The sequence below is a fragment of the Mus musculus genome, chromosome 1 (genome assembly GCF_000001635.26).
Source record: "Mus musculus strain C57BL/6J chromosome 1, GRCm38.p6 C57BL/6J".
NCBI classification, from domain to species: domain Eukaryota; kingdom Metazoa; phylum Chordata; class Mammalia; order Rodentia; family Muridae; genus Mus; species Mus musculus.
The window spans coordinates 86,789,441-86,813,008 of record NC_000067.6 but is presented as its reverse complement, the minus strand read 5'-3'; the positions used below and the strand labels follow the sequence as shown (position 1 = coordinate 86,813,008).

General features: G+C 38.6%; 1 protein-coding gene across 10 annotated transcripts in view; it reads right to left on the bottom strand.

The window, feature by feature from the left end:
• The window catches only part of Dis3l2 (DIS3 like 3'-5' exoribonuclease 2), a 348,174-nt gene that overhangs the window by 237,089 nt on the left and 87,517 nt on the right, over positions 1 to 23,568 (bottom strand). For 4 of the 10 annotated variants that reach the window (XM_017319469.2, XM_030252483.1, XM_006529298.3 and 1 more), the window contains exon 6: positions 21,552 to 21,593. The exons of 1 other annotated variant lie outside the window; for it this stretch is intronic. In XM_017319469.2, the coding sequence (XP_017174958.1) occupies positions 21,552 to 21,593 (42 nt within the window). Of the gene's footprint in view, positions 1 to 419; positions 498 to 21,551; positions 21,594 to 23,568 lie in introns of all 10 variants that reach the window. 5 more of the 10 variants (XM_030252488.1, XM_006529301.4, XM_030252497.1 and 2 more) reach the window with 2 other exon arrangements.

Here is a 23,568-nt window from a genome sequence, read left to right as displayed (position 1 = left end):
AATGTCGTCATGACAACAGTCAACAGGTACTCTATCAAAATGAAAAAAAAAAAAAAAACCCACAGTGATACAAATACATATATAAATGTAAGAAAATAGAATTGGAAGACATTAAAAATCAATACATTCTTTTCTAAAAGAAATCTAGGCCTTTGTGTTTAAATTGTAACTCCAGCTTTCAATACAGTCTCAATATAAATAGAAAATTCACTGTTTCCCAATTTGAAAACAAGTCTTAGCACAAAAACTCACAAAAGCCCAGATAAAGAAGGGAAAGCCTGCATTTGGTAGCGACTTACAGGGACATTTCCTGGTTGTTTTCAACATTGCATTGTACCTTTCTATCACTCAAAACTGAGAGCAATTATCTCCACTGAAAAAGTAAATTAGATCAACTGCAAATTGCACGTGAAACTCACCAGAATTAAGAAGAGGAACTGGTCACTGGTTAGGTTTTTCTTCCCTTCCTTTTAAAATTAATAGGCTGTATTTCAAGACTGAGGAGCAAACAGAAAAATTCCCTGTAACCAAAAATTCAAATGGAATCCTAAATAAAAATACCAGGTAACATTTCCATTATGATGGCTTACCCAAACTCCACACAAAAACATTTCATAGCTCTCTTCTTATTGATACAGAGAAAAACCTTCTATGGATACAAGGGCCATCTTTAAAAACAAAAGATTTTAAATTTTATAAAAAGAGTAAGTCTATTTCATGGGAAATTCAATCCAGGAAGAAAAAAAAAAAGAGGAGAGAAGTAAAAGGAAGGCGATGAAGAAGATGAGGAGGAGGAGGACACTATAATGTCCCCTTTGAGCATGGACTTGCTATCAATTTGATGTAATAGAGCTTTTCTAAAGGACTCACACAGCACACCTCTGTCCACACGTGCAGAAACCAGGGCCTCTGGGACAGTGTCAACTGGAGGCTCTGTGCCCAGGAGACAATCCCTTCTTGCACTGCACCTGAGCTCTGTCTGGCTCTGATGCATGTCAACAAGTCCAGCTATGATCTGTTCTTCCTTTCTTGGCTACTCTGACTGGGCTTAAGTGACAGTACTCAGTTGCCACACATGCTTTAGCAAACTTTGAAATCCCTTAATGGCATATTTGGGATGTAGTATAATACACTATTCAGGAAATACCTCGGAGCCAAGAAAAGCAATTGATATTTCCACAGGGAGTTCTAGAGAAGACTTGGCAACAAGTCTCTTTCACTAGAAAATGCAACTACGGACACTATCTTCTTAAAGACATATTTATGGACACTCCTGAAGGCATACATGGTATGACTGGATCATCACAAGAACCTTTTATTTAACATAACCAACTATCTCCATTCTTCTACTTGTTCAGGCTTCAAACTGTTATCATTAATCACCCAGTTGTTCCCAGTTCCCTACCCACTACCCATCACCCTCTGTAAGTACCTCTCAACACACACACACACACACACACACACACACACACACATCTATCAAGTAACCATGTCAATTCCAAGTTGACATGCTGTCAATCTTAGTCTCCATTAGTTCTCATGAACACAGTCTCCCTGTCCACTTTCAATCTACTCCCAATTCAGGGTCAGAATAAGCCCAGTAAACATAAGACACATTGCATCGACTCTCCTCCATAACCCTTGTAAGCTTTTCCACTGTAATCAGAGTCAGATCCAAACAATGATGCAGAGACCCTGCCTGAATACATTACCGTCACTCTACCCCAATCACCCCTTCATCCTCACCCAGTACTCTCGCTCAGCCTCTGTGCTATTCCTTGATGCACTAGGCATGCACCAAATGCCCCATGAGATCTCCATAACCAGCCCCTCACTTCCTATGGTTGTTACTGCTCAGGTATCTTCTTAAGCCAACGTTATAAAGAATATCAACTCTCATCCCCAAAACACATTCCCTCACAATTTTCTGCCTCTTTAGCACTTAACATTTACTGAACATGCCACAAAGACAACAAAACACCATCCAACACTACTGACTTTCCAAAAAACCCTTAAGTTTCCACTTCAGAAGGTGCTATAAAAGCTGCAGTGGAGTACAGTGGTCAGTGTTCCTACCCAGGGTAAAGCCTGTAACTACAACAGCCAGCCCAGAAACTAGCTCCAGTGGTGCAGGAGTGGCACTAATGTCTTGGGAGTAACTAACACCTCTCTAATTGTACTTAAGCAAGCCAAAAGGAAACTCATGTCTGGTTCTAGTCAAGAGTTCAAGGCTCATAGAGTCCTTTGACCCTAGAGAAGAACTTACCACTGTATTTCTTTAACTCTATTTACCTTCCAGCTGTATTTTAAATATCTATGCTTACATTGACAGGTCAATGTAGCTCTCACTATGCATCATAAAAGCTTCTTTTTTTGCAGCAGACAGAAGCTAATATTGAGATACACAAAAGGTCCACATGTATAGAGTAATTGACTATGGGATTCCTGGTCCAATTGGTACTTCTACAACACAATCCCTATACTTAGGGCTCAGGGAACATGAGGAATGAGGGACAGAAAAGACTTATGGGGCTAAAAAGATAGTCCAGCAGTTCAGAGCAGATACTGCTCTTACAGATGACTCAAATTTGGTCCCTAGCACACACACACAGCAGGAGGCTTACAACCTTACCTTGGCTGTTTCACCTTGCCTGGTTGGGTTTCTATCAACCTGACACAAGCTAGGGTCACTGAGAAGAGGAAATCATAGCTGAGAAAATGCCTCCATGAGTTTAACCTGTAGGAAAACATATGGGCCATTTTTCTTGATGGATAATTGATGTGTATGGGACCATTCCACTGTAAGTGGTGGTATCCCTGGGCAGTGAACCTGGGGTATATGAGCAAACCAGGGGGAAAAAGTCAGTAAGCAGCACTCCTCCATGGCCTCTGCATCAGCTCCTGCCTCCAGCTTCCTGTCTTGAGTTCCTGTCCTGACTTCCTGGATGATGGACTACAAGCTGCAAAATAAAATAAACTCTTTTCTCCTCAAATTGTTTTTGGCTACAGTGTTTTATCACAGTGATAAAAACCCTAAGATATGCCTATAACTTCAGTTCAGGGAATCCAAAGCCCTCTTCTGGCCTCCACAGGCACTGTACTTACATGCACAAACTGAGATAGTCATCCCCCATCTCCATTCTTTCCTCTCTCTTTAAAAGTTATATTTTAAAAACTGTAAAAGACAGAAGATGCTGGGCAGTGGTGGCACATGCCTTTAATCCCAGCACTTGGGAGGCAGAGGCAGATGGATTTCTAAGTTTGAGGCCAGTCTGGTCTACAGAGTGAGTTTCAGGATAGCCAGGGCCATAGAGAGAAACCCTGTCTCAAAAAACAAAAACAAAAAAAAAAAAAAGACAGAAGACTGGGTCACCTTCTTCAAAATGGTACCTTCTGGACATGACAGGGATGCTGTATCCATTAAACCTTAACAATATGGTTACCTGCGCAAGACCTAAATAATGACCACACCAATCAACACAGCATGGTGGATGGGGGGAAACTTCACTAGGCCTCTCCTCAATACAGAGAACTACAGGCAATCATAGTTGATAAAGAAGGAAGGCTCTTTTTTCTCCAGGGATAAACCCTTCTATGAGTTATTCAGTACTAAGTAGACAGTTCTAAATACATTTACATATAGGCAATGGTATATGTGTATGTCTGTTTATATGGGTATGTTGTGACAACTACAGAAAAAAAAAGTTTGTGAATTTGAGAGGGATAGGGAAACACAGAAGAATCAGAAGGAGAGTTAGTATATAGATGGTATGGTATATATGTGTGAAATTCTCAATTTTTTCAATTTGTAAAAGAATAAGAGAGTATGTATGAATGTTTTCAATTCCATGGTCTGTCAGTATATTTGTATGTATATCATACCAGTGTGGTTATCAAGGCCCTGCAGAATAACTTCAAGTCATACTTTTTTGATTCTTCTACCATAGCTCCTTTTCCTAATAACTGTTTGGCTATTCAGGGTGTTTTGTGCTTCTGTTTGAATTTCGGAGTTCTTTTACTATTCCTACCATTGTAATATTAGAATGGATGACACTGAATCTATGATTAAGTTTAGGTAATGTGATTACTTAAACAATATTAGTTCTCCTACTCCATGAATGACAGAGGTCTTACCATTTTCTATTGTTTCCAATTTCTTTCCTTGGTATTAAAAATATTTTCATTTTAGAGATCTTTCACCTCTTTGGTTAGGTTTACTTCAACTTAGGGTTTTTGTTTTGAGGATGCCACAAAAATATGTTCCTGATTTTCTTCTCAGCATATTCATTGGTGGTACATAGAAAACTAATTAATTTTTGTATGTTGATTTTGTATCCTGGAACTTTTCTGAAAGGACTTATCGGATCTAAGAATTTCCTCGGCAGAGTATTTAGACCAGAGGTTCTCAACCTGTAGGTCCCAATCCTGTTGAGGGTCAATGATCCTTTCACAGGGGTCACCTAAGACCATCAGGGAAACACAACATGAGCTCTGGGGGTTCTGGTTAGTTCATATTGTTATTCCTCCTACGGAGCTGCAAACCCCTTCAGCTCCTTGGGTACTTTCTCTAGCTTCCTCATTGGGGACCCTGTGCTCTATCCAATGGACAGCTATGAGCATTCAGTTCTGTATTTGTCAGGCACTGGCAGAACCTCTCAGGAGACAGCTATATCAGGTGCCTGTCAGCAAGCTCTTATTGGCATCCACAATAGTGTCTGGGTTTTGTGGTTGTTTATGGGATAGATACCCAGGTGGGGCAGTCTCTGAATGATCACTTCTTCAGTCTCTGCTTCACACATTGTCTCTGTAACTCCTCCCATGGGTATTTTGTTCCCCCTTTTAAGAAGGATGGAAGTATCCACACTTTGGTATTCCTTCTTCTTGAGTTTCAAGTGTTTTGCAAATTGTATCGTGGATATTCTAAGTTTCTGGGCTAATATCCACTTATCAGTGAGTGCATATCATGTGTGTTCTTTTGTGATTGGGTTACCTCACTCAGGATGACATGCTCCAGATCTATCCATTTGTCTAAGAATTTCATGAATTCATTGTTTATAATAGCTGTGTAGTACTCCATTGTATAAATGTACCACATTTTCTGTATCCATTCCTCTGTTGAGGGACATCTGGGTTCTTTCTACTTTCTGGCTATTATAAATAAAGCTGCTATGAACATAGTGGAGCATGTGTCCTTATTACAAGTTGGAGCATCTTCTGGGAATATGCTGAGGAGTGATATTGCTGGATCCTTTGGTAGTACTATGTCCAATTTTCTGAGGAGCCACCAAACTGATATCCAGAGTGGTTGCACCAGCTTGCAATCCTACCAGCAATGGAGGAGTATTCCTCTTCCTCCACATCCTCACCAGCATCTGCTGTCACCTGAGTTGTTGCTCTTAGCCATTCTAAGTGCTGTGAAGTAGAATCTCAGGGTCGTTTTGATTTGCATTTCTATGATGATTAGGGATGTTGAACATTTTTTTTTAGGTGTTTCTCAGCCATTTGGTATTCCTCAGTTGAGAATTCTTTGTTTAGCACTGCACCCCCACTTTTTAATAGAGTTATTTGGTTTATTGGAGTCTAACCTTGGAAGTTCTTTGTATGTATTGGATATTAGCACTCTATTAAATTTAGGATTGATAAAGATCTTTTTCAAATCTGTTGGTTGCCTTTTTGTCTAATTGACAATGTGCTTTGCCTTAGAGAACCTTTGCAATTTTATGAGGTCCCATTTGTTAATTCTTGATCTTACAGTACAAGCCATTGGTGTTCTGTTCAGGAATTTTCCCCTGTACCCATATCTTCGAGGCTCTTCCCCACTTTCTACTCTGTAAGTTTCAGTGTCTCTGGTTTTATGTGGAGGTCCTTGATCCACTTAGACTGAATAAGGCTATTCAATGGGGATTTGTAGAGTTCTGTAGGCTTCTTGTATGTTCATGGACATCTCTTTCTTTAGGTTAGGGAAGCTTTCTTTTATAATTTTGTTGAAGATATTTACTGGCCCTTTAAGTTGAAAATCTTCATTCTCATCTATACTTATTATCCTTAGGTTTGGTCTTCTCATTGTGTCCTGAATTTCCTTGTATGTCTTGAATTAGGATCTTTTAGCACTTTGCATTTTCTTTGATTGTTGTGTCAATGTTTTCTATGGAATCTTCTGCACCTGAAATTCTCTCTTCTATCTTTTGTATTCTGTTAGTGATGCTTGCATCTATGGCTCCTGATTTCTTTCCTAAGTTTTCTATCTCCAGAGTTGTCTACCTTTGTGATTTCTTTATTGTTTCTAGTTCTACTTTTAGATCCTGAATGGTTTTGTTCAATTCCTTCACCTGTTTTGTTATGTTTCCTGTAATTCTTTAAGGGTTTTCTGTGATTCCTCTTTAAGGGTTTCTACCTGTTTATCTATGTTCTCCTGTATTTCTTTAAGAGAGTTATTAATGTCCTTAAAATCCTGTACCAGCATTATGAGATATGATTTTAAATCTGAATCTTGCTTTTCTGGTGTGTTGGGGTATCCAGTACTCGCTGCGGTGGGAGTACTGGGTTCTGATGATGCCAAGTAGTCTTAGTTTCTGTTGGAAAGATTCTTGCATTTGCCATTCACCATCTGGTAATCTCTGGTGTTAGATGTTCTTGCTGTCTCTAATGGAGCTTATTCTTCCTGTGAGTCTGTAAACCTGTGTCAGCACTCCTGGGAGACCAGCTCTCTCCTGGCAAGACCAGTGCACAGAGGGCTGCAGAACAGCCCCACCTCCTGGGTGCAGATGTAGGCCCATAGGACCCTTCCCAACTGTTCTGCTGCTTCTGTGGCCTGTGTTCTTCTGAGTGGATCTACCTTAGAGAGTTACCGGAGAGAAAATGGCGATCTCACCTGAGTCCCAGGGTCAGACACTTCCTGGAGGCAAGCTCTCCTCTGGCAGGGAAGGTGCACAGAGGACTGAGGATCAGCTCCACCTCCTGGGTGCAGATGCAGGCCCATAGCAGCCTGTCCCAGCTGCTCTGCCACTTCTTCGGCCTGTGAGATCTTTTCAATGTGTTGTTCACTTCTTTTGACAAGGACTGTACTAAGAATTTTTCTATTTATGATCATCAAGATACCAGCCTATAGCTAATTTATGGAATAATTGGAGGAGCTTTGGTGTTCATCCCTAAAGGTCTCAAACAGTCTAGCAGTGAATTCATCTACTTGTGAGCTTTCCTTTAGAGATTCTTCATAACTGCTTCAGTCCATTTCTCACTATAGATGAATTCATATTGCTACATCCTGTAGATATAATTTGGTAGGTCATGTGTCTAGGAATTTGGCCATTCCTTCTAGATTTTCCAGCTGATTGGACTGCTAAGTTTCCAAAATATTATCTAATAATATCCTGAATTTCTATGATACCACTGTAAATGTTCCCCTTTTTAGAATATTTCATTAATTTGAACTCTCTTTCCTCTCCTCTCCTCTCCTCACCTCCCCTCCCCTCCCCTCTCCTCCCCTCCCCTCCCCTCCCCTCCGCTCGCCCCCCCATCACTTAGGTTAATGGTCTGTCAACCCTGTCTCTCTTCAAAGAACCACCTCTTTGTTCTGCTGATCTTTGTATTTCCTTTTATTCCCCATTTCACTAAATTAATATCTGATCCTTATTTCTTTCCCTATACTAATGTGGAACGTGGCTTGTGCATATTTTTCTAAGACCTTAAGGTTTATCATTAAGCAATTTATTTGTGTTTTCTCTGATTTTTAATGTAAACACAGATAGCTATACACTTCCCTCTTAGAAATGCCCTGGCTGTATCCCAAAGGTTATAGCAACTTGTGTTTTCCTTTTCACTTGATTCTAGGAATTTTCGAAGTTCTTCCCTGATTTAAGTGATTCACTGATCATTTGAAAGTATATTGTTCACTCTCCATGTATTTGTAGTCTCTGGTTTCTCTTGCTATTGACTTCTAGTTTATTCAATAGGACATGGTAAAATCAATTTTTTTTATTTCTTTATCTTTGTTAAGACTTGCTTTAAGCCTTAAAAGATGGTCTACTATGAACAAAGTATTATGGACTTCTGAAAATAATATTTATTCCACAGAAATTGATAGAATGTTCTACAGATAATTGATCGGACCTATGGTATAGGTTAACTCTAATTTTTCCATTTATCTGGATGATTAATATACAAATGGGAATAGAGCATTGAACCAGTTGTTGCTATTGCATTCAGACACACTTGTCCATTTATGTCCCACACTGTTTGCTTTATGAAACTAGGTACACCAACATTCGAAGTATACATATTTTCAATTGTTACTCCTTCTTAATGGATTGTTTCCTTTGAAAATATTCAGTGACCGTCTAACATCGTCTTGATGTCTGCTATGTCAGAAATAAGTATACTATTCTTGATCTCTTTTGGATTCCATTGTTTGGGATGCCATTTCTTACCCTTCACACTTTGGATCTTTGTGTGTTTTTGATACAGGGGTAAGTTTCTTATAGACAACAAACACCTGAATTTTGTTTAAAATCATTCATACAGTCTTCATTTTGTAGTTGAAGAGTCCTGACCACTTATGTTTAGGTTTATTATTAAGTATGTTCCGACTTCTCTCCCTCCTTGCTTTAGAGGCTAACTGGTTCCAGAAGTTTGATTCTTTCCTACTTGCCACTGCTCATTCTCCTGGTGAGATGTACTGTTTTCTCAGGCTCTCAGACTTTGGGCTTTCTTCCTCTTCCATATGATACTCCTTTAAATTTTTCAGACATGTAGGCTTAGTGACCATGAACTGTTTTAGTTTAAGCTTATCACAGGAGATCTGTATTTACCCTTTGATTTTAAAGGATAACTGCTCATTACAGTAGTCTTGATTGGTAGTTTTGTTTCAGGGTTTGAATTAGTAAGTCCACATTCTTCAAGTCTTTAGTATCTGCTAATAAGTCTGCTGCTATCTTACTAGATTTACCTTTATAATTTATCTAACATTTCTTTCTTGTAGTTTTCAGTATTGTTTGTCCTGTACTTTATTATTTAATTGTTATGCTTGTTCATAACTTATTTATGTTTAGTGAGTCCCACGGGAAACACATGGTGGTTAAACGACTACTTTGGGGAGTTGGTTCTCTCACTCCTCCACCATATGGGTTCTGGTGATCAAACGCAGCTCATCAGGCTTAATAGCAAGCACCTTTACACACTGAGCAATTTCACAGGCTCCATTAAATACTCTATACTTTAATATAACATAGAAAGTTTCTTCCAGGTATGTCTTTTAGGGATCCTAGATGCATTGTATTGTATTATTGGATATCATTTGACTTGCTAGATTTGAGATATTTTCTGATATAATTTCATTAAGATTTTTAGGTCATTTCTCTGTGACTTAGTGTGGTACTTTGAATAAGAATGGCCCCTATAGGCTCAAATATTTGAATGCTGGGTCATTAGGGAGTGACAATACTTAAGCAAGATTAGACGTAGGTGTGGCCTTGTTAGAGGAAGTGAGCCACTGGGGGGGGGGGGGGTAGACTTTAGGGTTTCAGAAGCCCAAGTCAGACCCAATAGCACTCTCTCTTCCTGTTGCCCTCAGACATGACTATATCTCAGCTCCTTCTCCAGCACCATGTCTGCCTGTGTGCTACCAAGTTTTCTGTCATGCAGATAATGGACTAAACCTCTGAAAATGTAGGCAAGTCCCAGTTAAACGTCTTCTTTTATAGGAGTTGCCATGGTCATAGTGTCTCTTCACAACAACAGAATACTGATGAAGACACTAAGGCCCCTTTCTTTTACAACAAATTTGTAGTTCTTTCTTGTAACTAGTCTATTCTATTGGCTGCTTTCCACTGAGTTTTAAGTTTTGATCTATTGACCTTTGATTTCTAAGATTATAGCGTTAATTGTTATTTTGCCCAGGATCTCGATCACCTTTTGTTGACTTTTCATCCAAGTTGTTGGATTTCTTGTCAAGGTCTTAGGTTTATTTATTTACCCCATTCCTCTGTTTATTTGAATCATTTCTAAAGTCACTAATGATTTTTTTCCACTTTTTACAGTTTTTAGTACTTTATGTTCATGAGTCTTTTACCCACATGTGTGTCTATGTACTGTGTGCATACCTGATACCAGCAGAGCCCAGAAGAGGATATAAGACTGTCTGGCACTGGAGCTGCAGACAATTATGAGCCATGTGGGTACTAGGAATTGAACTTATGACTTCTTCAAGAGCAGCCAGTGCTTTTAACTACTGATCCATCTCCTCAATCAATTTTTCAACCTATAGATTTTAATTATGGCATTTCAACCATTTCTATAATTTTGGACTCAGCTACTGAAGAGTTGTGAACTTATGGGGAAGTCATATTGCTTTTAATACTTCTTATATTTCTAGGTTCTAATTTGCATATCTGTAGGGATAGCTGCCTCCTTTGGCTTTACTTAGGGGTTCTCAGTAAACAGCTCTCTGTTAAAAGACCAACCTTGATGCCATACTGTATGGAGGAGAGAATGGCTGCTTCAGCAACAACACCCAAACAAACCACAAAAGCAACAAACCACAAAAGTAAAAGAATGAAAACAGAAAACAACATTGAATAAATTACAAAGTTAAAGTTGGTTGAAGTAAATGCAGTAATACATATAAATAAAATAAAAGAGGCAAAAAATTAAAGAGGGGGCTGGTGAGATGGCTCAGTGGGTAAGAGCACCTGACTGCTCTTCCGAAGGTCCAGAGTTCAAATCCCAGCAACCACATGGTGGCTCACAACCATCCGTAATGAGATCTGACTCCCTCTTCTGGAGTGTCTGAGGACAGCTACAGTGTACTTACATATAATCAATAAATAAATCTTAAAAAAAAAATTAAAGAGGTAGGGCTCACTAAAAGTAAAAACAAAAAAAGAACATGAGAAAAGGGAAGAGAAAAAAGAGATAAAATCCTATTAGACAATAAATATGGAAATAAAATTAAAGGTAAATATAATAAAACAGGAACAAGAGACATGGGGGGGATAGGATAGGGGGTTTCTGGGAGGGGATGAAACTGGGCAAAGGGTTTACTTGAAATGTAAATAAATTAAATAAATGAATAAAAGAACAAGAGATTTTTCAAAAGCAAAAATACAGTAAAAGGAAAGACTTTAAATGTCAGAGATGTTTATTTCTGGGTCCTCTAATGCTGGGATCTGCTTGATGAGGGGCAGACAGTGAAATGGAGCTCCAGACTCTTGTTGTTCCTAATATTTAGACTGGTGCTGTATGTGTGTTAAGGATCAGGCCAGTCAAGGGTCAGTTGTCAGCTTCATGGCTGTATTCATGCTAGAAGCTTTCATTCTTTGCATACAGGGAGTCACTGCTGACCCTGTAGATCTAGGCCACACTGGTTTCCACTAGATCCACAGCCACTTGTTAATCCCCCAGTACATGTAACCTGGGCAACAGATGTCCATGCTAAGAGTCTTCCATAGGCGCTGAAGTGTGGAGGAAATGACAGAACATTGGGTTCTGCCTGGGAGAAGTAGGGAACTAGTACCCTGCCTGGAAGGTTCACCCTGTTCAGTCAGACCCCGTGCAGGAAGGGAGCAGGCATGGGAAATCTGCTAGACCAGGGCACACAGCTCTTGACCCTACCCTGCAGAAAGGAAGCCATTCTGGAGGCCAAGCACTCTGCCAGTCATGGGCTTAGAATTCCTAGGTACAGAGAGTTGGGGATACTGACCATGGAGCCCTTTACATTGAGCACTCTGCTGACTAAATTTCTCAGCTGGATCATGTTCAATTTGACCTTTTCAACTGTCTCTTGTGGCTGTCTCCTACCAAGACACTGTAGCAGATAGGACCCAGGCTCAGAGTTGTAACAATCCTTATTTTCCACTTTCTAAGAAGCTGACTCTCAATAGTATTTACATTCGCTTATTTATTTATTTATTTATTTATTTAGTGTGTGTGTGTGTGTGTGTGTGTGTGTGTGTGTGAGAGAGAGAGAGAGAGAGAGAGAGAGAGAGAGAGAGAGAGAGAGAGAGAGAGTTAGTTATGTGACAGCCCCACTCAGTTTTCCTCAGTATCAGCTCTGCATTCCCACAGTACCTCCTTTCCTCACAGAGAATGAAGGACACAAACACGACTAGTTCCTAATAACATCCCATCTTCTAAAGTAATCCAATAAATGAAAAGAATCTCTCACTAAAGTATTCTGCAAGAGCCCCAAGGTCAGGTTCTCTGGGGCACATGCCCATTCTTGCACCAATCACCACAGCAGAGATCGAGACCAGACCAGTTTTCTAAGCTTTTTCCTCTTGCAATGTCTTTCACTCAACACACATTTCAATGACACTAGGTATACAAGATGATGTTTACAAATTAAACAATTACTAGTAAAATGTCATAAAGCATTTTTCTTTTTCTCAGTTTTTTTGAGACACAATTTCACTCCATAGCCCAAGCTGACCTGGAACCCACTATGTAGTCCAAGCTGCCCTCAAACTTGCAACAACCAGCCTGCTGGAGCCTCCAGAGTGCTAGGATTATAAACTGATACCATCACACATGGCATGAAATTTATTTTTTAGAAATTGTCAGGTATTCATATAACATTATCCTTTATTAAAGCTTTGATATGGGCATATTTATTTTATAGAAAGAATTAAGTCAGCTGAATATTAGATGCTTAGATGCTACAGGACATACTAATAAAATACATAAAACTTCAATATTTTTTCACAGTTGATCAATGTTTTGATCTTATAATTACTAATACTGAGATAAATATTAATACTAGTTATATAATACACTACTTCTCAGCAATATATATTATAAAATGGTAAAATACGTTTAAAGGCAATATAAAAACTGGAGACAATTATGGACTAATCCCAAGAAAAATTCATTTAATTTTTTTTTAAAACTCAAAGAACAATTTTTTTTAAGTCAAGCATTCTAGCAATATCAAACCCAAAGATATACTTTGGGTATACTCCATGCTGAGAAATGACAACAGGGAGATATTAATAGTCTTTGTTTTTTGTATGTGCCATGAATTCCTGATTTCTCTAAGACTTTTAACATGAAGGAGTGTTGTATTTTGTCAAAGGCTCTTTCAGCATCTAATGAGATGATCATGTGACTTTTTCTTTGCATTTTTTATATAGTGGATTACATTGATGCATTTTCATATATTGAACCATCCCTGCATCCCCTGGGATAAAGCCTACTTGATCATGATGGATGATGTTTTTGATGTGTTCTTGCATTTTGTTTTCAAGAATTTTGAGTATTTTTACATCAATATTCATAAGCAAAATTGGTCTGAAGTTCTCGTTCTTTGTTGGGACTTTGTGTGGTTTAGGTATCAGAGTAACTTTGGCTTCATAGAATGAATCAGGTGGAGTTCCTTCTGTTTCTATTTTGTAGAATAGTTTGAAGAGTACTGTTATTAGATCTTCTTTGAAGGTCTGGCAGAATTCTGTACTAAAACCATCTGGCCCTGGGCTTTGTTTGGTTGGGAGGTTTTTAAATACTGCTTCTATTTTCTTGGGCGGGGGAGGTTATAGGACTTTTTAGATAGTTTATCTAATCTTGATTTAACTTTGGTACATGGCATCTGTCTAGAAAATCATCCATTTCATTGACAAATGCTACGACCTCAGGAAACTGAAACACTTCTTCGTGCACAAAGGACAAAATGGCAGTCTACAGATTGAAAAAAGATCTTCACTAATCCTACATCCGATAAAGGGCTAATAGTCAAAATACATAAAGAACTCAAGAAGTTAGACTCCAAAAAAAAACCAAAAAAACCCAATTTAAAAATGGGGTACAGAGCTAAGCACTTAAAGAAATATTCAAAATCCCTAGTCATGAAGGAAATGCAAATCAAAATAACCCTTAGATTCTACCTTACACCAATCAGAATGGCTAATATCAAAAACTCAAGTGTCAGCACATGCTATCGAGGATGTGAAGCAAGGGGAACACTCCTCTATGCTGATGGGAATGCAAACTGGTACAACCACTTTGGAAATCAATCTGGTGGTTTCTCAGAATACTATGAATAATTCTACCTCAAGACCCAGCTAAACTGCTCCTAGGCATATACCCAAAAGATGCTCCACCATTCCACAAGGACATGTGTTCCACAATGTTCATAGCAGCCTTATTTGTGATAGCCAGAGATTGGAAACAACCCAGATGTACCTCAACTGAATAATGGATTCAGAAAATGTGGTTCATTTTCACAATGGAATACTATTCAGCTATTAAAAATGAGGACATTGTGAATTTTGCAGGCAAATGAATGGAATTAGAAAATATTACCCTGAGTGAGGTAACCCAGACATAAAACCCAGATACATGCATGGTATATACTCACTGATAAGTGGATATTAGCCAAAAAGTACAGAATAACCATGATACAACCCACAGACCATAAGAAGTTTAACAAGAAGGAAGGCCCAAGTGAGGATGCTTCAATTCTACTTTTATCAAGGTTTTTGTAGCTAACCCATTCAGTCATATGACCTGCATACTCATAGATAAGGACTAGACTGACACTCTCCTAAGTCAGTGGAGTATGAACATGTGTCTCCTAATAAAGAATAAAGATACAAGTTTCCTTAGAAATGATCCAACTAGGTTCTTTTTAGAGAAAATTCCATGTTTGTATTCCTAGAAGTATACTGATAGTGCAGTTAATACTTGCTTGAATCAAATATTACTCCTTTTAGAATGACATCAATTTCTGACACGGAATCAAAGCAGAAATATAATACTATTCAGAAAAGAAAATAACCTAAATGTTTCAATAACTTGACAACTAAAATAAGGATCATTTATATTTAAATATTTTATTTATGTAGAGGCTTAACTAGTATTTAAGCTCAATTCCCACATCATACTACCCTATAGAAAATGCATTCCACATTTCACAGATACTTCAATATTCTGGAACTCACTGAAAAGTAAATTCAGCCTGCAAACCATCTCTAAAATCAGACAGGTTTAGTGAAGACGTTTTTGGGCAAGAGAAGCAGATACCAAAATAAGGGCCATATTCCAGGCTTGGCATAGTTCATATGGTCAATCTCTTATTAACAGACCAAAAATAACTAACAGGGGAGCAGAATTAGAGAGATAGCTCACACAGAAAACCACCTGCCATGTAACCTTTGTTTGATCACTGCAAGCACATAAAAGAGCTTGCAATGATGGCATGTCCCTATAATTCCAGGGCTGGGAAGGTAGAGACAAGCAAATCTTTGGCCTCACTGGCTGACCAGCCTACCCAAATCAGTAGAGTATATAGGTCCTAGTAAGAGACCCTTAAAGTGGGTGGCCTCTAGATAATAAGAAAAAGAAGTGGTTGACTTCTGGTACACACACACACACACACACACACACACACACACGAATAAATTATCTGGGATTAGGGTTTAGACAAGACAATTTCAAAAAAAATGGGTATTACCAAGGACAAAATGGCCCAAATCATGTTGATAAGAGGCATTGCATAAATAAGATGTCACTGCTGTAGATATAAAAGAACCTAATAAGGTTTTCCAAAACATAGAGAAAAACTAAGTACAAGCATTAAAAATCCCCAATCACATTTATTAGCACAAATAAGTAATAAAAGTACTCACACACACACACAAAAAGTAGGAATCAATAACAACACATGTGGCCACCATAACCTAGGTGACAGTCACTTTCCCTCTCACCCTCTCCCTGACCCTCCCCACCTCTCACACAGACAGAAAGACAGGCAGACACACACACACACATACACACACACACATACAACACATATATTGGTTCTTGTTCACTAAGAAGACTTCACAGAACCTGCATTTCTTTGAGAAAAGCAAACAAACAAACAAACAAACAGGGCATCTTAGAAAAATGAGTCAGTCCAGTGAAAGCCCTACAGAACAGATCTATTGCAATTTATACAAAGTAAATGGTAAGAAATTACTCTCCTCAGCTGGGTGTGGTTGTGCACAGCTTTGATCCCATCACTTGGGAGGCAGAGGCAGGCAGATTTCTGAGCCTGGTCTACAGAGTGAGTTCCAGGACAGCCAGGGCTACACAGAGAAACCCTGTCTCAAAAAACCAAAAACCAAAAAGAAAGAAAAAAAGAAGAAAGAAAGAAAGAAAGAAAGAAAGAAAGAAAGAAAGAAAGAAAGAAAGAAAGAAAGAAAGAAAGAAAGAAGGAAGGAAGGAAGGAAGGAAGGAAGGAAGGAAGGAAGGAAGGAAGGAAGGAAGGAAGGAAGAAAAAAAAGGAAGGAAGGAAGGAAGGAAGGAAGGAAGGAAGGAAGGAAGAAAGAAAGAAAGAAAGAAAGAAAGAAAGAAAGAAAGAAAGAAAGAAAGAAATTATTCCTCATCAAGTAGTAAGAACAACCAATCACACCTCTGAGAAGCAACATGATCTGTTCTTAACCAAAGAGCATCTCCACACAGAATCACACATGCTTCTTAGGACCTGTAAATCAAACCTTTGCTTAAAGCCCACTATCACGTCCATACTTAAGAGTTTCAGCCCTTAGTGTCACATGAGTCATGACAGATGAGCAGCCATCTCCCTTGGAATAAGCCACCCCAAACCAGACAGGCAAAAGTGGAATCATCTCAGCAAAGATGATTCCAGAGAGAACAACACATGACAGTCTGTATGGCCAAGCAGGGGTGTTTGTCCACTAAAGCACTGGGCACCAGCCATTGGTCAAGATGACATGAAAATTTAAGGCAAGTTCCTAAAAACTCTGACCTGATTCTCAAAATACATTTGCTTGATAAGGTGCTCCGGTTTCCGAAGGAAGGACTGGTTGTTGTTCTTACTTCCTGTGGCCCTTAGAGTAGCATAGTATTACTACTTTGTAGTGTGAGGGAAGCTTTAAATCAGAATGGCTGTGGAGGGAGGAAGCATGTCCTTAAGACAATATTTGTTTTCTACCACTAATACTATATTTCTAAATGAATGCATAAAATCTAATATTGTTTCCAATTCATATTTCACATAAAGCCATGTTTCATTTTAAACTAACAAAGTTTCAAATGTTCCCTAAAGGCTTTACACACATGTACTTCTATGATTCAGTAACACAGAGGCAACTATTGTCAACTAGAAGGCTAGTCTAGGTGTCTCATGTGAAATGACTCTGGAGGAAATCTACTTATGGGACTTAACTACGAAGAAAGTCTAGAAAAGAACAAAGACCTGGTCATGAGCTATAAAATGCATCAAAGCTATATGTGCATGCGTACTTGTTACAACATAAAAGCAAAATGTTTATCTACACTATAGTTGATGGCTTCAAATTAACACCTGCCCAGAAATTTAGTAAGAAAATTGCATTAACTAGAAGCTCTCTAGCTTTACTGGCTAAGTCTCCAGCCATGCATAAAAATGCCTCTTTTTTTTCTTCAGTAGGACTTTCTCTGTAAATAGCCAAGCCACATACCAAAAGGAAAGCTACTTTTCAACAAAGTAGACCAGGTAATAAAAAAGAATCTGGGGGGAGGGTATGGGGGACTTTTGGGATAGCATTGGAAATGTAAATGAGGAAAATACCTAATTTAAAAAAAAAAAAAAGATTTCAAACTAAAAAAACAAAAACAAAAAACAAACAAAAAAAAAAGAATCTGAAGCCACAAAGTAGCCCTGAACACTGACAATCCTGAATCCTTAAGAGGAACTGCTGGAACCTGATCGCAAAGGAGTTCTGCAAGCCCCTCCAATTTGGGCTTCAGGTAGGGGTAATTGGGGTTTGGGTTGGTTGGGTTGAGTTGAGTTGGGTTAGGTTGGGTTGTTTGAAACAGGGTATTATGTAGACCAGACTGGCCTTGAACTCACAGAGATCTTCTGCCCCTGCCTCCCCTCTCTCCCCCTGCCCCCCTGCCCCTCTGCCCCCCTGCCCTCCTGTCCCTCTCTCTGCAAGTGCTGGGATTAAAAGTGTGTGTCAACACATCGGCCTCAATCTTTTTATATTTAAGCAATGGTTACCTTTTAGATGATGAAGTAACATTTTTTTAAAACCAACAATTTTCTAAGAATACAACTCAATAAAAAAATTCATATTGTTTTATATGAACCATTTTTAAAAGCTGTCATCTTCCCTACACTGATAGAAACAAAAACAAAAAAAAATGTGCCCAGTGTAGACTGTTTCTACCATGTAACCTTAGTTAATGCTGCTGCAAAAAACTCTGGAAATTATCCTGGGCAGAGATTTTTGTATACTAAGTATCAGCCAAGAACAAATTTTTACAGCTGACTTCTAAACTCTTTAAAATTATACTTTATAATGGAAATACTGACAGATGTTTTACCCTAAAAGCACTGTTATAATATTTCTAGCTTTTAAAAATACAAATAGATGAACTCAGCATCAAAGGCTAAGGAATGAAAAAAAAGTCATTAAGTTATACAATTAACTTTTTAAATAGGTATAAATAAAAATATTTGTTAACACAGCCAGCAAGACGGCTCTGTGGGTAAACACACTTCTCGCCAAGCCTGATGACCTGGGGCCCACATAGTGGAAAAAAGAACCAACTCTCACACAGCTTTCCTCTGACCTGCACATGTGAGCTGTGACATATACGTGCACACACACATGTGCACACACTAAATAAATAAATAAACAAACAAATAAATAAATATTTTAATACAGACACACTTTATGGATCAAATATGTTCACAAGCCCTAACAGTTGCATTTATTTTTGCAAATGTTCTGCTAAACCACTAATTCAGCATTTCAGTGAATAGAGAACTTACCCCAAGCATGATAAGCCATCAATGCCTGACTTAACCCATCAGCCCATATGCAGACAAATTCCAGTGCTTGCTTCAACACTCTGAAGAAGGGGTATAATATAAATTCATACTGACTCAAAGAATATATCATCTTGAGCTTTGGAAAACTTGCAACATAGGAAACCATTCAAACCATTGAACCTATGATAAGGACATCCCACTGGAGACCATAAAGTCAGTCAAAGTAGACAACTGTGGCTATGTGAACTTTACTCCAGCAAATCTACACTTTCCAAATTCAGCTCACTAGTTCTAATCAGAACAATCGAGGGTAAGCTACTCTGAATAATCTCTACCACAGTCTTACAGTAGAACACCCACAGCATAGCATACTCTTCATTCTCTAAACACCACTGAAGTCCATACAAGGAAGCATACACAGAACTAAGACCTTAAGAACACTGGTACCAGGCTTTGTGGCTCAATACTTAGTTTGATGTCCTAATTTACCCCCCTTTAAGAGAAGTTACCAAGGCAAATCACTATCTCTCTAATACTGTCTGAGTTACACAGTGAAACCGCTAAGGGTGGGAAACATAAGTAACAGGTTAGTAAAAGAACAAGAGTAAAATATGAGTTTATTATTGGAAAGTAAGATCAAACATCTAAATCCAAATCTCCCATGCTCATCTTAATAATTGCCATTAAAGCACAATTAAATGAAAAGGGCTGGAGAAATAACTCAATGGTTAAGAGTGATGGCTGTTCTTTCAGAAGACCCAAGTTCAATTCCCAACACCCACATGGCAGCTCACAACTGTCTGTAACTCCTGTCCCAAGGGATCTGACACTTCACAGACAAAACATCAACATACATAAAAGAAAAATAAATTATAAAAAACATAATTATATTTGTGTATTAATTAAAAGTAGTACAGAGGAATGCCATTAAATAGTCCTCCTGTTTTAAATACGTTTTGTCAGTATAGTCCAGTTGCATATAGAAAAGTACACAAGTCATAAATGCCCAGTATGATAAAGTCTTACAAAGCAAACACACTGATGTGATCGTATAGAAGATGAAGAAACAGAATCACAAAAATACTAGCTTTCTATGTTGTACAAAAGAACCCACCCACACTTTACTGCTCCAGGTTCCTCCTAATCCCTAAATGATTCTCCCTGAACGTGAATAAAGGCACATATACATAGACTGTATCCCAGCATGAAAAATGAAAAAATAGTAGCCTAACGAAGAAGATAGAAGAAAAGATTGATTTCTATATTGATGGATTCTCAACAAGGGCTATCAGTAAAAAGTTTCTGGACAAAATGGCAGAAAGGTGTAACAATGACTACTCCAATCTGACCTGGTCGATGTAAGGTCATGTCCCTTCTCTACACCCAGCGTTCTAAATTCTAAAGAGAAGATGCACCCACATTATTATGTTAGCTAAGACAATAGTCTTCCTTTCACTTTTCAGGAGCCAGAGTATATGGAATGCTGAGAGAATGCCAGAACCTGTTAACACAGCTCCTTACTTTTAGGTTTGTGCAACAACTTAACACAAAATGTGAAATTGCTAAGGTTTGAATTTTTTTTTTTATGCACCACATGCATACAGTGCAAAGAGGCCAGAAGAAGGTGTTAGATCCCCAAGAACTGGAGCTACAGATGGTCATTAGCCACCATATGGATGCTAGGACCTCTGCAAGAGCAGCCAGGACTGTTAATTACTGAGCCATCTCTCCAGACTGTGCTAAAAGATTTAACTTATGTCTATAAGAACTACAGGAATTATGCCTAAGAAGCCATGTCCATGAAGAAGACTGCACCCAGCATATGGCCTTCCTGTCTACTTCCCCTGTTCCCTCTCTATTCCTTTGTGAACCTGAGTACCCTAAGATCAAGCTGTGAGGACCACAGTCCCTCCATCTGATAAAACCTGCCCTTAAATAATTTCCTTCCCATCAAATGGCAAACAGCAAGTTGCACAGGAACAAAAGAAAGATAAAACAAAAAAGTCAAATTACTCCTTATAAATTTCATTCTTTTAAAATCAGTTAAGGACTGAGCACACCTTGCCATAAATTCCTTAGATAATAAAGTGTTTAAACTATTTTCTACAGGGAAAATTAAATAATCCACTCAAGAATGACTTGAAATAGACTTTACTAGAATGGATAGGTTTAAAAAAAAATCAGCTTATCTAGTCAACAACCTTTTGACATCATATGCTCAACCACCACCACCCCCAAGTAAAACATAACTTCTCCAACCAAAAGGGGGAGAGAGACTTGTGAGAAGCCTACACAATACTTACACATGTGCATGTGTGCACACACACAAACACACACACTCCTAATACATCACCTTTTCACCAGCAAATCAACAAAAACTACTTATCTCCCCTCTCTAAAACACCTCTGATGTCAATGCAGGAGACAGATGAGAGCTTACAGATAGATCCTGGCTTCCAAAAGTTAACTACCGTTTTTTTTTGTTTGTTTGTTTGTTTGTTTGTTTGTTTCCCAAAATCCACTGACATAATATATGGGCTTCTGTGTGTGCTGAGCTAAAAGTCCTTGCTCAATATTGACTCCAAAAGTGTAACATAAAACTAAGATAGATCTTAGGGGGACAAAGGCTTTGAAAATAAGGCCCCCATAAGGGCATTCACACCTAAAATGATATAAATTTCAGCTCTGTTCCATAGCACTCTATCATCGGGCTGCTTCTGTATCTTTTGTAATATACCTTATAATAAACCCTGGGTTTAATCTGTAGCACTGTTTAAAAACCAGGCATGAGAGTACATACCTGTAATCCCAGCACTCCAGGCAGAGACAAGGTTATCCTTGGCTACACAGCAAGTTTGAGGAAGGAAAGAAGGAAGGGAGGGAGGGGCGAAGGGAAGGAGGGAAGAAAGGAGGGAGGAAGGTAAAGGAAGAAAGAAAACAGAATAATTTATATTTTATATTCAAAGAGAAAAATTCTATCTAGCTCCCATTTACAAACACCTAGAAAACCTGCCTGAACTATTGCTGCTTTCCCCATCAATGTCACTTAATATTTAAGAAAACAAATTTCTGCTTCATAAGATCACAAAACCTAGTGAATTCACCATATGCTCTTTCTTTCTAGTCACAAAATGTTACATCAAAAGAAATGAACCAGATGTTTTTCTAATGTGGTCAAATACTGAGATTGTTCAACAAATCTTTATTCCCTGCCTACTGTATGCCAGGCATTAGGTGGCTGGCTTCAAGAGAAGTAAAGGAACAAATGAGACTCACCCTTTCAGAAGCATCAAAGGACTTCCCAAGGACTATCCTAGATGATTCTAACTCATTAATTTCCACCAACAAACACCCCATTTACAGGTGAATGCTTTCTTCAATTCAAAGCTCAGAGCCAGGAAGTAGAAATCTAGAATGTAATCTCAGTGGACTTGACAAGACTGAGATCTAACAGAACACTATTACTATTGCTTCTTTAAACACATAGTCCTTTGCCTGAAATGTTTTCTTCTCTCCTAAATGTTCATCTGGTAAACTCTCAATCTGCAAGTCAAATATCACCCATTATAAAAAACTTTATTTATTTTATATATGTGAGTATACTGTCATTGTCTTCAGACATACCAAAGAGGGCATCAGATCCCATTACAGATGGTTGTGAGCCACTATGTGATTGCTGGAAATTGAACTCAAGAGCTCTGGAAGAGCAGCAGTGCTTTTAACCACTGAGCCATCTCTCTAGTCCTGGGTCCTCTGAAAGAACAGCCAGTACTCTAAATTGCTGATCCATCTCCAGCCCTTAAATGTTCTCTGTCTAATTTTTAATGCATATGGATGTTTTGCCTGCATGAGTCTACATACTATGTCTATACAGTACCCATGGAGGCCAGAAGAGAGCATGAGATCCTCTAAAAATGCAGTTATAGCTGGTTGTTAGCCACCATGGTGAGTGCTAGGAACCCAGGTCCTCTGGAAGAATGAGTGCTCTTAAACTGCCAAGTTATTTCTCCAGACCCTCAAAAGCAATTCTTAACAGATAAGAGAAAATTTAAATGATCCTTGTAAGTTAGGGTTTGCAACCCCATAGGAAGAACAATATCAACCAACCAGACCCCCCAGAGCTCCCAGGAACTAAGCCATCAACCAAGGAGTACACATGGCTCCAGCTCCCTATGTAGCAGATGACGGCCTTGTCATACATCAATGGGAGGAGAGGTCTCTGGGCCTAATGAAGGCTCAATACATGCCCACTGTAGGGGAATTGAAGGCAGGAAGGTTAGAGTAGGTGGGTGGATGAGTTGAGGAAAACCCTCACTGAAGCAGGGGGGAGAGAGGATGGGATAGGGGGTTTCCAGGAGGTGGGGAAACCAGGAAAGGGGATAACATTTGAAATGTAAACAAAGAAAATATCCAATCCAATAAAAAAAAATAAGTAGAAAAAAAATGACCCTCGTACTCTAACTGATCACTATGGACTATGATTATAAAGCAACAGAAAGAAAAACTATAGATTATCTACAAATTCATGGAGTATCATGCCATTGAACAAGGAGAAATCAGGAAGGAAATAAAGCCAATCCTAGCATGAAATGAAAATTGAAACACAACATTCCAAACCTATAAATGTAAGAGGGATGTTTATAGCTCTGGTTGCCTATAGAAAAATGAGAGTGATCTCAAAAAAATAACTTAATGATATATGTTGAGGAGGAGGAGAAAGAGGAGAGAGAGGAGGAGGAGGAGAAGGGGAAGAAGAAGAAGAAGAAGAAGAAGAAGAAGAAGAAGAAGAAGAAGAAGAAGAAGAAGAAGAGGAGGAG